Source organism: Squalius cephalus (genome assembly GCF_949319135.1).
Source record: "Squalius cephalus genome assembly, chromosome: 6".
NCBI lineage: Eukaryota > Metazoa > Chordata > Actinopteri > Cypriniformes > Leuciscidae > Squalius > Squalius cephalus.
Window position 1 is genome coordinate 33,645,201 of NC_137127.1, and position 15,449 is coordinate 33,660,649.

Sequence of the window (15,449 nt, forward strand, 5' to 3'; positions counted from 1 at the left end):
TTATTCAAACAGACACTGTATGAAGCAGTACATAAAGTATTGAATGAAAATGTCTCAGAAACATCTGTGTATTATTTGGCAAATATTGCATTTATTTCACTTCAGCTGTGGCAAAGTATGCAACCACCACGTGAGCGGTCACTACGGGAACCAGAAAGTGTCCGACTTCACGTCTCCGTTTGCAGCTCCTCCCCGCCTGCACGCGGCTACTCTCGCCGATCGGTTACATCCAGCCGCAGCCGATGTCGAACACACCTTTTGTGTAGGGGAGACCAGGGACAGTTGTAACACTTTTTGCCATTTTAGCAATACATCAAAAACCATTTATACTGGAATAACCAATTTGTTATATTATAAACTTCAATGGTTCGACCAGTTCACTAAAAATAACCGGTTCAAAAGAACGATTCGTTCACGAACCGGACATCAATGTGGAGAGGGCAGTATTTGTATTTATTTACGAACATGCAAATGTAATTACAATATAACAAAAAACAACCAACAATATTAAAAAAAATCAGGACATCAAAGTTTCAATCAAGCAAGATTAGCAGCTAAACAGGAGTCTCACAGAGGCACAACATGCAGCGTAGGTTTCGTTCTGTGTGAAAACATGATGGAAGGCAGATTGCTGAGAGAATTTATTTTGAAAGAATGTATTAATTAATTAATTAATTAATTAATTAATTGAGTGCATCTCTAAGACCAACTGTCTTTAGAGAAGTTTCGATGACATTTGCTTTTCATCTTCCCTGTTTAATGCCTAATAAAGACTAAGTACTGTTTGTCAGCGCTGCTGTGTTTACAGAGGTTACCAGGGAAACGGCTCTATTTCTGCTGTTCCATAAGCGCCACCTATATGGAGAGTGAATTTACATTTTATTCAGTCTGTCTGCCTTTATTGTTCAGAGTCAGACCTGGTTCAGACCATGTGAAAATATGACAGAATTTTTACTATTAATTATAAAAGATAAGCTAATGTGCATTGTAAATGTCAGTAAGTTATCCTTTTTGATAAAGGCGGAAATATGTGAGGTTTATCTTTTCATTTAAAAAAAAAATTGTCAAAACTATTTGAACTTGTACATGTTAGTAGATAATATGTTGCAAGACACTCCTTTAAAATCTAAAACAGTTTGGATAGCTGTTAATATGAGAGTTATGAGACATTATTTAAGATATTTAAGTATTGTATAACATGAGTAGCTCTCGGGCACTTTCATTTTTAAAAAGTAGCTCTCAAATGAAAAAAGGTTGGAGACCCCTGGTATTTCCTATACAGCGATATAATCAATGTTATTCACTTCACCTGTCAGTGGTTTTAATGTTGTGGCTGATCAGTGTATATATATATAAAAGAATGATTCATATGAAGTATTAATATATGAACTTAAATATGTGGTGCTTTTTTCTAACCACCAGACACAGAGTGAAAGTCATCAGTTTTACCATGTTTTAGTTTAAGCCTGAAGATAATAAATGTCCCACTCTAGGTTTGCCATGTACCTGGGCCGATTAAAGGCTACGTAAATTTACTATCATTCATTCTTTATGTATTTACATAGTAACGGGCCGGCCCACATTGTACAGTGGCCGGGAAATCTGGTGCTTCAGATGGCCAGCCGGGCTCTGCAGGGCAGTGTCTCTGTAGGCACACCACAACATACTTCTAGTGGATAATAAGTAATGATTGAGAGGGATTATCATAGACTTTATTCTAAACAAAAATTAAGGTGTAGGGGTCATCTTTACCCTATACCCATAGGGTATTATTTGATTAATGCTATAAGCGAAACTGGAGATCAACCAAACATGGGCCACTTTTCCTTTTTATTATTTTTATTGATGCTTTGTGTAAAGATTTGTTAGTTATTGGACTTCATAACATGTCACAGGTTCTCTTGTACAGTTATTACAGAGACAATTAAATAGCACTCCGCCATTTAAGCAGATTTAACACCAGGTAATTATAATTTTCTTAAATAAGAAATGACTGTTGAACACAAACCGTAGAAAAATGTCCAATGATATTTTGGATATAACTGAAGTAGTCATTCTCCTCAGATACATGAATAGATTAGAACATGACCATGTTGATCTCATAAAATGGGAGCACAACATAAGTTTTAGAAAATGATCAACAACATTTTTAAGCCACTGTATATTCTGGGAATATAACTATAACGTAAAACATAGTGTTGCCTTGTAGTATTTTTGCATGATCCCAAGATGACAAGCATGTTACCCAGATTTTTGTGTAGGAATCTTTAGATCAAAATGATCTCACAGTCATCGTAGTCATAGTCTTCAGCAGAACATGCCATTGTTAAAGTTTAACATGGATGATTTCTGTTTGGACTGAAGACATGTAACTGTAACAAAAAATTCCATATGTATGGGAAAACAGAGGGAAACTGATTTTAAAAGCAGTTAGGTTTTCCTGCTATGCTGATCATACCAAATTTATGACAATACAGAAATTGTCATAATTTCTAAGAGTGACAGGAGCATGGTACAAACCTCAGGAACAAATAAATTACAGAGAAGATGAGACAAGACCCACATGCCAGAGTTCTGGCTCTGAAGATTTCACAGTGTTTGTGAGGCATCCATCCGTCAGGCTGATCTATGGGTTCAGAGACTCCTCATTTTTGCGTTCCAGATTTCTCGCACAGCGTGGACATGTGGTCGAGTTATCATAGTAGCAATCCCTGGGCAAGATGGCAAAATAAAAAACAAGAACAAAACTTAGAAAGAATGAATAAGGTACATGAACGCAAGTGCTTCTAGCTACACAAGCTTTCAGAAATGTGCAGTTTCATTCAGCAGCACAAGTACATTGTTGTTTACCTTAAATACTCAGAATTGTCACAAGGGTAACTGTAAGGGATAGTTCCCCCAAAAATGAAAATTAGCCCATGATTTACTCACCCTGAAGCCATCCTAGGTGTATATGACATTCTTCTTTCAGACAAATACAATCGGCGTTATGTTAAAAAAATTTCCTGTCTCCTCCAAGCTTTATAATGAGAGTGAATGGCTGGAGGAAATTTTAAGACCAAACAAGTGCATCCATCCATCCAAAAGTAATCCATATGACTCCAGGGGGTTAAAAAAGGCCTTCTGAAGTGAAGCCATGCGTTTGTGTAAGGAAAAAACCCTTAAAAAACCCTATTTAAAACTTTATAAACTATAATCACTAGCTTCCGACAGACGGCCATCGATTTACGATGGAAGACTAACCCCTGACCCGACGCACAACGTAATGACAAACGCAGAAGCTCAGAGGAAAGAGCAAAACAAAACACCGGTCGCAAACTATCCATTTTGAAGTGAAATGTAGGAGCCCTTTATTAACACCCCGGAGCCGTGTGGAGTACTTTTATCATGGATGGATGCACTTTTTTGGGCTTCAAATTTTCTCCAGCCATTCACTGCCATTATAAAGCTTGGAAGAGCCAGGACAATTTTTAATATAACTCAGATTGTATTCGTCTGAAAGCAGAAAGGGTGAGTAAATCATGGGCTGATGTTCATTTTTGGGTGAACTAACCATTTAAGGGACATTTTCTCTTTCAGGTCAACTACTGTCATAGCAAACCAACAGTGAAGACAATATCGCTGAGCAAGTTAGGAAGAGTAAAATATGTTTATATCAATCTACCTTTAGGGCAAGGGTCTCCAACCCTTCTCCTGGAGAGCTACCGTCCTGCAGACTTCAGTTCTAACCCTGCTCCAACATTTCTACCTGTAATTTTCAAAGTAACCCTAAACATGTTGATTAGATGTTTCAGGTGTGTTTGATTGGGGTTGGAGCTAAACTCTGCAGGATAGTAGCTCTCCAGCAGCAGGGTCACAGACTTCAAAGCTTTAGGGGATAAGCTATGGAAAGGCACAGACATTTGTAGGACTCTATCGCCCTCTTATTGAGATTTACAGTCAACACTGTAATATTAAAAAGCATAACATTAAGTGTAAAGTAGCAGTTTATGGTGCCTGGGAAGTGACAGTTTGGCTTACTCTCTTCACACTTTTGTTTCTCAGAAAAAAAATTATACAGAGTGAGTACACGACACAAAGGTGAGCAAATTATGTAAATGATGATGTCATTTTATCACTGTAAAGCTACTTTGAATCTGTATTGTAAAAAGCGTTATATAAAGTCTAAAGGTGACGAACTTACTTGAAAGCATTTTCACTTTTGGGTGAATTGTCACCTAAAGAATGAACTTCTTCGATGCCTTCTGACTTCATCTTCTTTCTGATTATCACACATTGCTGTAGTCATACAGGTCTGTTTTACTTATTAAACTCAGAAAAGGATATGGTTCCCTCATCATAGGATCTCACGGTCATGACTTCACACTGCATGGCCACGAGCTATGAATGTTATTTTGACTAAATTAATCTTTATGGCTTTTATGGCCTCAAAATAATATCTTGTGGCCAAGAATATATAATCAAGTTCCCTTGAGTTAATATGATTAGCGAACCAAATCTATGCCTTTCCAGGCCCTATAACAGTGCATATGGAATGTGGTAATTGGAGATGTACTGTATCTGATGTGTTCAAAAGCAAACCTGTGGAAAACAGCGAAGCAGTCGTTACAGATGGAGGTGTGGCTGTCAAATGGGAAGAGAATGTCACCCTCTTTGCACAATTCACACATGAAGCCTTTGGCCTGGCATTTCTGATGGTATAAAAAAGAGAGAGTTCAGACAGAGATGCTGGCGTAGTGACACAGCAGAATTGATTTCACTTCAGAAGCTGCTCACTTTCAAGGGGTCATACCATGATAACATTTTTCTTTCAACTTTTGAGACATTTAATTCAGAATTAACTGAAATTGCTGGGGTAGATTGTTTTACAGAGCACAGGCACAGAAAACAAACCATTTCTAGCCATGAAATATGAACTGAACAAAATAGGAAATTTTTTGTTTTGTTTTTCACTGTAAAAATGTGTTCTAATTAATTTTGATGAATCAGGTCAGGATTTGTGTACTTCATCCACCCAGGTTATCCCCCAGTTTCACAGACAAGGCTTAAGCCTAGTCCCATACTAAATTGCATTTTTGAGCTGTTCTAACTTAAAGGGCCCTATTTTAACGATCGCATGGTCTAAAGCACACGGCACAAGTTCACTTAGGGCGTGTCCGAATCCACTTTTGCTAGTTTAACAACGGGAAAAAGTAAAAGGGTTGTCCCTATTCTCATAATGAGTAATGGGTGTGTTTTGGGATTTACGTGCGTTAAACCAATCAGAGTCTCATCCCTCATTCCCTTTAAATGTCAGTAGCGCTCGCCCCATGGCAGATTCGCCATTTACATGACGGAATTTGATAGTGGAAAGACCGAACGCGACTCGAGAGCCCAAACGGAACTGCTCGTGCGCGAGGTAAAAGTGATTGTCCAGACCATCTACGGGACAAGCCAGATTCCACCATATCTTTATGTACACAATAATAATATTTTACATTGTAATCCTTTTATTTTAAATATTTGGCATGTTTGTGTGCTGCTGTGCATCCCTGTGTGTTTAATAAGCAGAGTGTACGCGTGTTGTGGACTCGCCTATAGGCGCACATTACCAATGCGCTCATTAAATGGCAAAAAAAAAATTGAAACTGAAACCTGGTCTAAAGTCAATGGCGCAGTCTATTTCTGTTGCCTCAAAATAGCAACGCGCCAACAATGCACCAGAATACACCTCATTTTCAGACCAGCATGCCCATGGGCGCAAATGCATGCGCTGAATGCATTGCATTCAAATGCAACTAGCAGAAAATATCAGTGCCATTGTTTTGTCTCAAGATGCACACCAGTAATGTTTTTTTTCTAAGGCACGTTTATAAAAGCTACTTAAATGTCCTAATTGAACTAAAGCCTAATCCTGGCTTAATCTAAGCCCTGTCTGTGAAACCAGGCCTATATTATATAAATTATGCTGAACTCAACAGCATACCCACAGTCTGTGTGTGAGCGCAGCAAAGAACTTCACACATGAAGATGGAATTTACAATACACCTAAGTCTTAAAGAAATGATTCTGTCATCATTTACCCTCATGTTGTTTCAAATCTGTTTTTTTATTTTTTTTTATCTGTAGAACTGTTTATCTGTAGTAGTGTCCAAACAACACTGGACCCTCACTGAGAAAGAGGGGGGAAAAAAAAGAAAAAGAACACATTTTTCAAAATATACTGTTTTGTGTCTAGCAAAAGACAGAAAGTCAGGTTTGGAACAACATGAGTGTGAGTACATGGTGACAGAATTTAAATTTTTGGGTGAACTAAACCTTTAAAGTTTTACAGTCTGTTTAATAACAGTTCACAGAGGTTGGTAACAAGATATGGTGTGAGAAACCTTGACTAATATTATCAAGTCATATCAGGTCACCTTTATTTATATAGCGCTTTATACAATACAGATTGTTTAAAAGCAGCTTCACAGTGATAGCATGAAAATAATACAACAAAGTTTGTTTCTAGAAGAAAATGGTGTCATCGTCCACCTTAAGTAAGGTAGATCAATAATATTGTTTAATATTAAATGTCCCCAACTAAACAAGCCAAAGCTACATTATAACTGGAACAAAATGATCTGACCCCTTTAAAGACTTTGAATAAACTTTGTTAGCTTTTTTTCTTCATTGTCTGTGCTTCTATGTTCAGAGCATCACCCACAAACTTACCTCACAGTCTAGTTTAATATGTTTGGCAAAAGTTGTGTGAATTTCAGTGAGGGAGCAACTGAGATGCCCACTTGAGGTGTCAATCAGGTCCTGTAGGCTGTACATGTCATCATTCTCCACAAAGTGCTGACGGTCTTGAAGCTGTGACATAACAGTTATACCATCAGTTATTTAAAATTCCACCATCTTTATCCTATTGCTAATTAATGATAAGTTATTTAGGGTTCAACATTTCAAATAATTCATATGCAAGATTGTGGTGGTGGTGTGGCGCAATGGATAAGACACATGCCTTTGGTGTGAGAGACCCGGGTTCGAATCCACTGTGAGACACCAATGTGTCCCTGAGCAAGACACTTAACCCCTAGTTGCTCCAGAGGCGTGCGACCTCTGACATATATAGCAATTGTAAGTCGCTTTGGATAAAAGCGTCAGCTAAATGAATAAATGTAAATGTAGATTACAGAAAAAACACAGATGTGAAACTATTCATTTTAGGGACCGTTCGGTATTTATGGAAAGGACCATTGGAGGAAAATAGAGGAGGGTCTTTTTATTCTTTGTTGAGGGGAGGGTCATCCAACTTTTGTATTCATGAAAACAGCAAAATTTCGGGCGTACACGCTCAGAAAAAGTGTATCATGTCAGCAGTGGTGGAATGTAACGAAGTAAAAATACTTCGTTACTTTACTTAAGTACATTTTTCACGTATCTGTACTTTACTTAAGTAGAATCAATAGTGCATACTTTTGACTTTTACTTCGTTACTTTTTGCAGCAATTATTATACTTTCTACTCCACTACATTTCTACAACGTTTCGTTACATTTTCTGATCAGTTTTTCCCCTTGCCAAAACAGGGATTGAAAAAAATCTCCATGTTTTCGGTGCTGACGCGTTCATGTAACATGCAACTGTGGCGCTGCCAATAAAGCTGTCACAAAGAACCGGCAAAAGTAATGATTATGAATATGTAAAATATAACAAGGAGACATTTTAATTGATGCTGACGCGCGATCTTTGCAATGAACGCGCCAGAGAGAAATGCACATTTCATACGGATTACATGCAGAAAACAGTCTGTTTTCTTTCGTTTTGAATTGTTCTGTTTAAAAGTACACATTTCAAGTTTATATATATATATATATATATATATATATATATATATATATATATATATACACATCTCAGGTCTGTGAGGCAAGTACAGACCTGAGTTTCGGTTCATGAGTTTCACCAGTTCACGCGCTCGCGCCTCCGTGTCCTGATCTATTTTCTGCTATATTTACTTATTTATTAAGTCCATGAAATATTGATTAAAATTAAGATACAATTAATACGAAACGAAATTCACTTTAAAGAAGGGCTTTTGAGGTCTCTGTGAACGTTTTAAAGCAGTATTTTAGCGCCGCTTTCAGAGCGCTCACGTGCGTAACGGAGAACTGACACGTCCGTAACATTGTTTTTTCCTCATAAATGTGAACACAAAAAATAAAATGAATATGATATGTTCTGTGATATGTTCTTCATCCGGTGGGTATTACTTTTGGTTTGCACAGTGAAATTCACAGAATTACTAAAAAATATTTTGCCACCTAAAAGTTAAAGATTTTTTTTGTGTCACGTCCGTTACGGATTTATATTTCCCTCATATTAAAATATAAAACGCATGTGTCTGTAGACTAGTATTTTTCTAATGTCTGGACTTCTTTATTAAGGGAGTATGGATATATAAACAGTTTCAATTGGTAGGCTATTTGAGAATTTACATTTCAAGTTTTTACTGCAATTGTCACGACCATAACGCTGGGATTGCCCAATTTTAAAGAATTTATCCAGGTCTACGTATTGTATAATGTTAACTTCAAATAAGGGGTGTGTCGCGATTCTGCCTTCTCACACTCACACCGCGACACAGGTTCGTGGATCCGAGTGTCGCGATTTCGGTTTCATATTGCATATTGTTACAGCCCTAATTATTAGAATATAGACATTAAGAGAATAAATTGTTATGAAAGTACTTTTACTTTTAATACTTAAAGTACATTTAAAATCAGGTACTTTTTACTTTTTACTTAAGTAGGGTTTTCATTGTGGTACTTTTACTTTTACTAAAGTAAATACGTCTCTGGTTATTTGTACTTTTACTTAAGTACTGAGATTCAGTACTTCCTCCACCACTGCATGTCAGAACAGAACGCCAATGAAATGTTTACCCATCAAAGCTTTAAATCACAAGCAAATAATGAACTTTTGTGATTGCTAATAAGTGTAGTGTCCTGTGAGTGTAACTCTAACGCTGCATTAACATGTGATGTGAATGTACGTCGAGTTTTACAGTATTGGGACTGAAGCGCTAGAACGTACTCTGTTATAATCGTGACCTCGGTTCCCTGAGAGTTAGGGAACAAGTGTTGCGTAGCTATACGCAGTGGGGAAACTCCTTTTCCTCTAAAAATTCTGAAGCCTAAAATATAAAACGCATTTGCAGCTGCACAGCTAGCACAGTGAGTGTCTGGCTCACTCATTGGCTGTGCTGCGGCAACTGCACATCCAATGGCGTGGGAATGAATGGTGTGCTTATGAACATTGACATGACATGTGGATAAGACCAGACACTTGTCGAGTCTAAATCATACAGAAAGGACCTTCGCCTGCAGGGAAGGTACCTCCATGTTATAGAATTTCACAAATGTGGAAGGTGAGGACCAGCCGGCCGCCGCACAAACGTCCTGAATAGGAAACCAAGAGGACCAAGCCCAAGACGAGGCCATGCCTCTAGTCGAATGGGCTCTAGTACCAATAGGGCAGACCTGACCCACTGAGGTATATGCCAGAGATATAGCATCTACTATCCATCTGTACAGCCTTTGCTTCGTGACTGGAGATCCCTTGGATCGGCCACCGAAGCGGACAAAGAGCTGTTCTGATTGTCTAAAAGACGCAGAACACTCCAGATAGATTTTCAGTGCTCTAACGGGGCAGAGCAAATTAGCCTCCCCATCCTCTGCGGAAGGGGGAAGAGCTAATAATGTGATAACCTGTGCTCTATCTAATCCTGTAGTAGAAACAGAAGCAGGAGTGACTATGTTGTAGGTCCACATAAAGGTACAGTAACCTATTTTCAATAGGTGAGGCGCGCCTCCCCTGGGGGGCGCCAAAGAGCCACAGGGGAGGCGCGACACGCAAAGAAAAAATAACTGTATGCAGCTCTATTGATATCGGTAATTGTGTGTGCGACGTGAGTATTGGCTTTAAAATGCGTCGTTTCCTTGTCCCAAGTCAACAGAAGTCAGCATTAAGGGAGGATACGGAGCCCGGGAAGTCACCTGTGTGAGTTAAAAACGATCCGTGGCGACGGTTTTGCAATCCGTCCGCTCAGTTTATAAACAGTACTCACGAATTCTCAAACTGTTCCCTCGGATTAATAAACCGTACCCACGAGTCTCTAATCCGCGCTCTCATACTTGTTAATCGTGCCTTCAGTTTTTGCAGTCTGTACCCACAAATTCATAAACCGTGCCCACGCTTTCGCAATCCGTTCCCACGTAGTATTGCGTGACGAGTTCATAATGCGGTGAATTCCCGTTCCCATTTACTTCACAATCTCATTATAGAGAGACTCGCGTCACGATCTGTGCACTGCCGCGTCTCGCGCTCGTCATGCAGCCAGATTCAGTATCAGTGCACCTTATGAACCATGGCGTTAACTTGAACTGCATTTCTGTCAGTGCGTGACTACAGCTCGTTAATAAACTATACAGCTCGTTTTTTTTATTGATCCATTTCATACAATCCGTCTTCATTTGGCAAGTGCACTTGCGTGCACTTCAGCATTACAATGTGAGTAAATGTAACCGTGTAAAATGTAAGGGATGATGCCACCCTTATAGAACAATGTGCATTTACGTTTAAATTGTAACATATTTAATAGCATGGAATTACAGTGTAATTAGTGTTAGCTCACTATCTTAGGCTTCTTCAGTGCATTAGGTGAGGTAATCTGATAATTTTAGTGATTCTCATTTATCAAAACACTAAAACTGGTACCGTTTTGGAGAGAAATTGGGTATTTTTTAATCTCTCTATTTAACCCATCTCATGGTGTGTGATGCTGAACTATCATATGAGATTCTAAAGGTTTTTGAATTCTTTGCACAGTTATGAATATTGATATTTTATGTGCAACAATAGCATGCTCAGGCTCAGTGGCCTTTCGCCTAATTTTAATATGATTTAAATGGTGATGAGTGTACTGATTTGATGCATTTTAAAAAGATGGATGATAGATATTCTTCAATCTTTCTGACAAAGAACAAAATATAATGTGAATTACAGTAAGTGCATTTTTTAAAATTTATAAATTGTAGTGCACAGTGTTGATTATAAGTGGGTAGAATCCGCAGCTCAGTACTCACTACTCATGAGTACTTTTAAATAAGCTACTTTTTTACTCTTACTCAAGTAGTTTTTTGGACAAGTACTTTTTACTCTACTCACACTACATTTTTTGGAATGTAATGGTACTTTTACTTGAGTAGCCTATGTTTTTTCAGTACTCTTTCCACCACTGCTGATTTTGTTCGAGATGATATGCATCTCCTTCAAATATGCGCTTAAAGCCCAGACACACCGTGCCGATTTCAGCCGTCAGGTGTCGTCGGCGGTAGCTTTGGCGCCGATTGCACATGTTAAGCATGTTCTGTTGACTTGTGGTTAGGCCTACTGATGTTCAGTGATTTTAAAAGTAGCCTCAATTAGGCCTGCATTAAGTTGGAAATTATTTGCTGTTGCAAAGAATCGTTTATGAATGCACTTTTAAGAAAGTTGTGGAAATAAAATAATATTTACATTTTATCAGTTGTTATTGAAACTCATCATTGCCTGGAACACACAAAAGATGGCATTTACTGCAGAGGCGTGTGTGGGTTAGGGCAGGCGGATGGGATTTTGGGGAAGGGGGGGCTCGGCTGTCCTTACCTACTCTAAGGGGAGGCTCACATTCACCCAATTTGAAAACCCCTGCGGTGTTGAGAGCACTTTGGGTACATAGCCATGCCTGGGTCTGAGGGTGACTTTGGAGTCACCAACTCCAAATTCCAAACAAGAGGGGCTCACAGAGAGCGCCTGCAGATCCCCCACTCGCTTGATAGAAGCCAGTGCCAGCAGGAGAGAAGACTTTAGCGAGAGTAGCTTGAGGTCAACCGACTGGAGCGGTTCAAAAGGTGGTCCCTTCAGGGCCCCAAGGACCGTGGAGAGGTCCCACGACGGCACAGACGGAGGCCTGGAGGGGTTCATCCTCCTGGGTCCCTTAAGAAACCGTAAGACCAAGTCGTTTCTTCCTAGCGATTGGCCAGCCACCGGAGCATGATAATCTGCAATGGCTGCCACATACACTTTGAGCGTGGACGGGGAGCGGCCCGTGTCCAACAGCTCTTGAAGGAAGGAGAGTACGACCGATACCTCGCATGACTCGGGTTCGAAGTGTTTGTCCGAGCACCAGTTGGAGAACACTGACCACTTCAGAGCATAGAGGCGCCTAGTAGACGGGGCCCTAGCCTCAGTGATTGTGTTCAGGACCTTCTCAGGGAGGTCCCCGGGTACCCGTTGAGGGGCCACACATGGAGGGCCCATAAGTCGGGTTGTGGATGCCATATCATCCCGTTCGCCCGCATGAGGAGATTTCTCCTCAGCGGGACCGGCCAGGGGACTCCTTCCATCATCTGAACCAGCTCTGGGAACCATGGTCTGGATTCCCAGAGGGGAGCCACTAGGAGGACTGGGCATCCATTCTCCCTGACCTGTTTGATGACCTGGGGGATCATTGACACAGGGGGAAAAGCATAAAGGGGAACGGTTGGGCCAGGGGTGGGCCAGCGCATCCCTGTTCTTCGAAAAGAACACTGCGCAGTGAGTGTTGTCTTTCGAGGCAAAAAGGTCGACTTCGGCCTGGCCAAACACACTCCATATCAGACACACTGTCTGAGGGTTCAGGGACCACTCGCCTTGGGGAGTGTTGCCCCGTGACAGCATATCCGTACCCGTATTCCGAATGCCAGGGATATGCGCTGCTCTCAGAGAGCTCAGATTGGCTTGCGCCCAAATAAGGTCTCTCGCCAGGGCGTACAGGCTGCCCAACCTGACACCATCCTGGCGGTTTATATATGACACCACTGACGTGTTGTCTGTGCGGACTAAGACCTGGTGTCCCCTGAGGTTTGGCAGAAATGCTTTGAGGGCCAAACAAACTGCTTTTATTTCCAGACAGTTGATATGTAAGCTCTGCTCCGTGCTTGACCAGAGGCCGGAGACAGGCCTGCCCTCGTGCAGCACTCCCCAACCTCGGTTGGAGGCGTCTGTGAAAACCGCTTTCCATGCGGAATTCACCCCCATGATCACGCCTTCGTGGTACCAGTTCTGAGCCCGCCAGGGAATCAGGGTCCATAGACAACCGTGATTCACCATGATGCGCAGGCTGCCTGACCGCCATGCATGGGCAGGCACACGGCGTTTGAGCCAGTGCTGCAGTGGGCGCATGCGCAGTAGTCCCATACGGAGTACTGACTATGCGGCTGCCATGAGACCAAGAATTTTCTGAAACTTTTTCAGGGGTGAGCACTCGCCTGCCTTGAAGAAGGCTGCCAGCTATTGAATAGAGAGCGCGAGACCTGGTGTGGTCTCTTTAACTCGCCAGGTCCGCACGAGCACGAAGGTGGCGTGGCAAAAATGACCTCATTGCGGTGTGTATGTTTTTTTTGTAACAACGTGCGTGGCTCCGGATCCGAAGATGCACGACTTCGAGCCGAATCTGGCTGAGCATGTACGTCTCACCGCACCGGCACCCAGTTTGTGCGTCTTAAATTAGTTGCTTACATTTACAAAATGAGCCTATAGCAGACATAAGGCATTTTAATAAAAATAAAGGTCCATGTTTTATAAAATGTCCACGAAACGTAATGTAATGTTTAGTGAAATTAGAAAATATTTAAGAGATTATGGGATCAGTATCCCGTCTAAAGTATTGTAGCCACGGATCAAAAAATAATAAGCGTGAATCAAAAATTTAAAAACGTAAAAATATATTGCACAAACTGAAAAAATAATGCAAAATGATCAGAATAGCAAACAACGTGGTCACGGATCAAAATATAATAAGCGTGAATCAAGAAATAACAAGCATGAATAAAAACTTTAAATGCATTAAAAGTTATTTTGCACAAAACTTAAACTTATTGTCATGCTTTCTTAAAAAGTATGTTTTCCTTGGTTTTATTACTCTGTACTTTGTGCTCTCTTGCATTTTCTGCTCATATTTTACTCTTTTGTACGCTTGTGCTGTTTTTCTCTTCGCTCTTCTTTCTATGTTCTGCGCTTGCTTTCCCAAATGTTGCAGTTCGAGTTTCATGTAAATTATGGCGGGCTTAAGTGTCACCATTGGTCCACTAGTTCTAGATTGACAGCTACTCCTCTAGCCAATCAATCGAAGAGGGGAGTTGACGTCACACCAATGCGACTCGTGGCTACTGATGCTTACTTATACAGGGGAAGACAACAGTTTAATTCAACTTTACAAAGACTTTCAAGCAGTAAAGCTATCTGAACTCTGGACATAAATAATTAAATTCATCTTTTTTGAGATACATGAGAATGTTAATGTGCACACTGGTAATTGGTGTTAAACAATATTAATTGGCTCATGATGTCAATATGCTAAGGCTGCTGTAAGTGAAACATCCTGCAGTTATGAAACGCTACAATTCTTTGCAAAAACTAAGTTAAAAACGGCCATTGTCTGAAGACTTTAGGACTTTGACCTGTCACCGCTACGCATTGCCTACCTTTTTTATTAACTACGCCAAATTTGACAAAAGATTATTGAAAATGATTGTGTTACAGAGAAGATATACAGAAACAAGTTGGATTTAATATACAGTGATTTATTACATACTTATTGTGTTTATTTACATAGCTACATAATTGCATATTACTTTAGGATTAATGTTTTAAATATAGCTTCAAATTTGAATACAGTAACATCTCCATCAGGGATAGGTAACGTTGTTTCTGGATTGCCGCTGTCCTGCAGAATTTAGCGTCAACTCTGATAAAAACCTCACCTGTCTGTAGTATTAATTATCCTAAAGACGATGATTAGCTGGTTCAGGTGTGTTTGATTAGGATTGGAGGAGCTAAACTCAGCACCCAGGACCGACATTGCCCATCCTTGTTATTGATTAAATATGAAAGTAAAACGGCCAGTAGGTGGTGGCAAGTTACTGTTTTTACGAGCAAGTTATTCGTTCAAACTTCTCGTTCAAATCGGCAATTCTTTGATGAAACACTGTTGTGTTGCTCAGAGAAGATCGACGCTCACGGTGCCAGGTCCAGAGGTAAGTGCATTAGAGGTGAATGATGGATCATCAGACAGGCACGACTGTGACAGATCGTCGTTAGGATGACGAATTTAACGATAACATATTGCCAGGTAGACTTATATACCGGCAACAGGTTGAGTTGCAGGCACACATGCAGTTTAAAGGTGTCCTGCCACGGAAAGATTTTTGCCAGCTGAGTTGATGGTCATCTTCCCCTGTATAGGTAAGCATCAGTAGCCACATTGGTGTGACGTTGACTCCCCTCTTCGATTGATTGGCTAGAGGAGGAGCTGTCAATCTAGAACTAGTGGACCAATGGTGTTGCTTAAGCCCACCCTAATTTACATGAAATTCGAACTGCAACATTTGTGAAAGCAAGCGC

At 40.4% G+C, this 15,449-nt stretch overlaps 1 protein-coding gene across 6 annotated transcripts in view; it reads right to left on the reverse strand.

Annotated features, from left to right (window-relative positions):
- Positions 1-1,717: 1,717 nt before the first annotated feature.
- def8 (differentially expressed in FDCP 8 homolog) overlaps positions 1,718-15,449 on the reverse strand; it is a 120,317-nt gene continuing 106,585 nt past the window's right edge. For 2 of the 6 annotated variants that reach the window (XM_079874232.1, XM_079874233.1), the window contains 3 exons: positions 6,694-6,834; positions 4,582-4,691; positions 1,720-2,711 (listed from right to left, as the gene is read on the reverse strand). In XM_079874232.1, coding sequence (XP_079730358.1) covers positions 2,627-2,711; positions 4,582-4,691; positions 6,694-6,834 — 336 coding nt within the window. In that variant the 3' untranslated portion in view covers positions 1,720-2,626. Of the gene's footprint in view, positions 2,712-4,581; positions 4,692-6,693; positions 6,835-15,449 lie in introns of all 6 variants that reach the window. The other 4 variants (XR_013821522.1, XR_013821523.1, XM_079874231.1 and 1 more) reach the window with 4 other exon arrangements.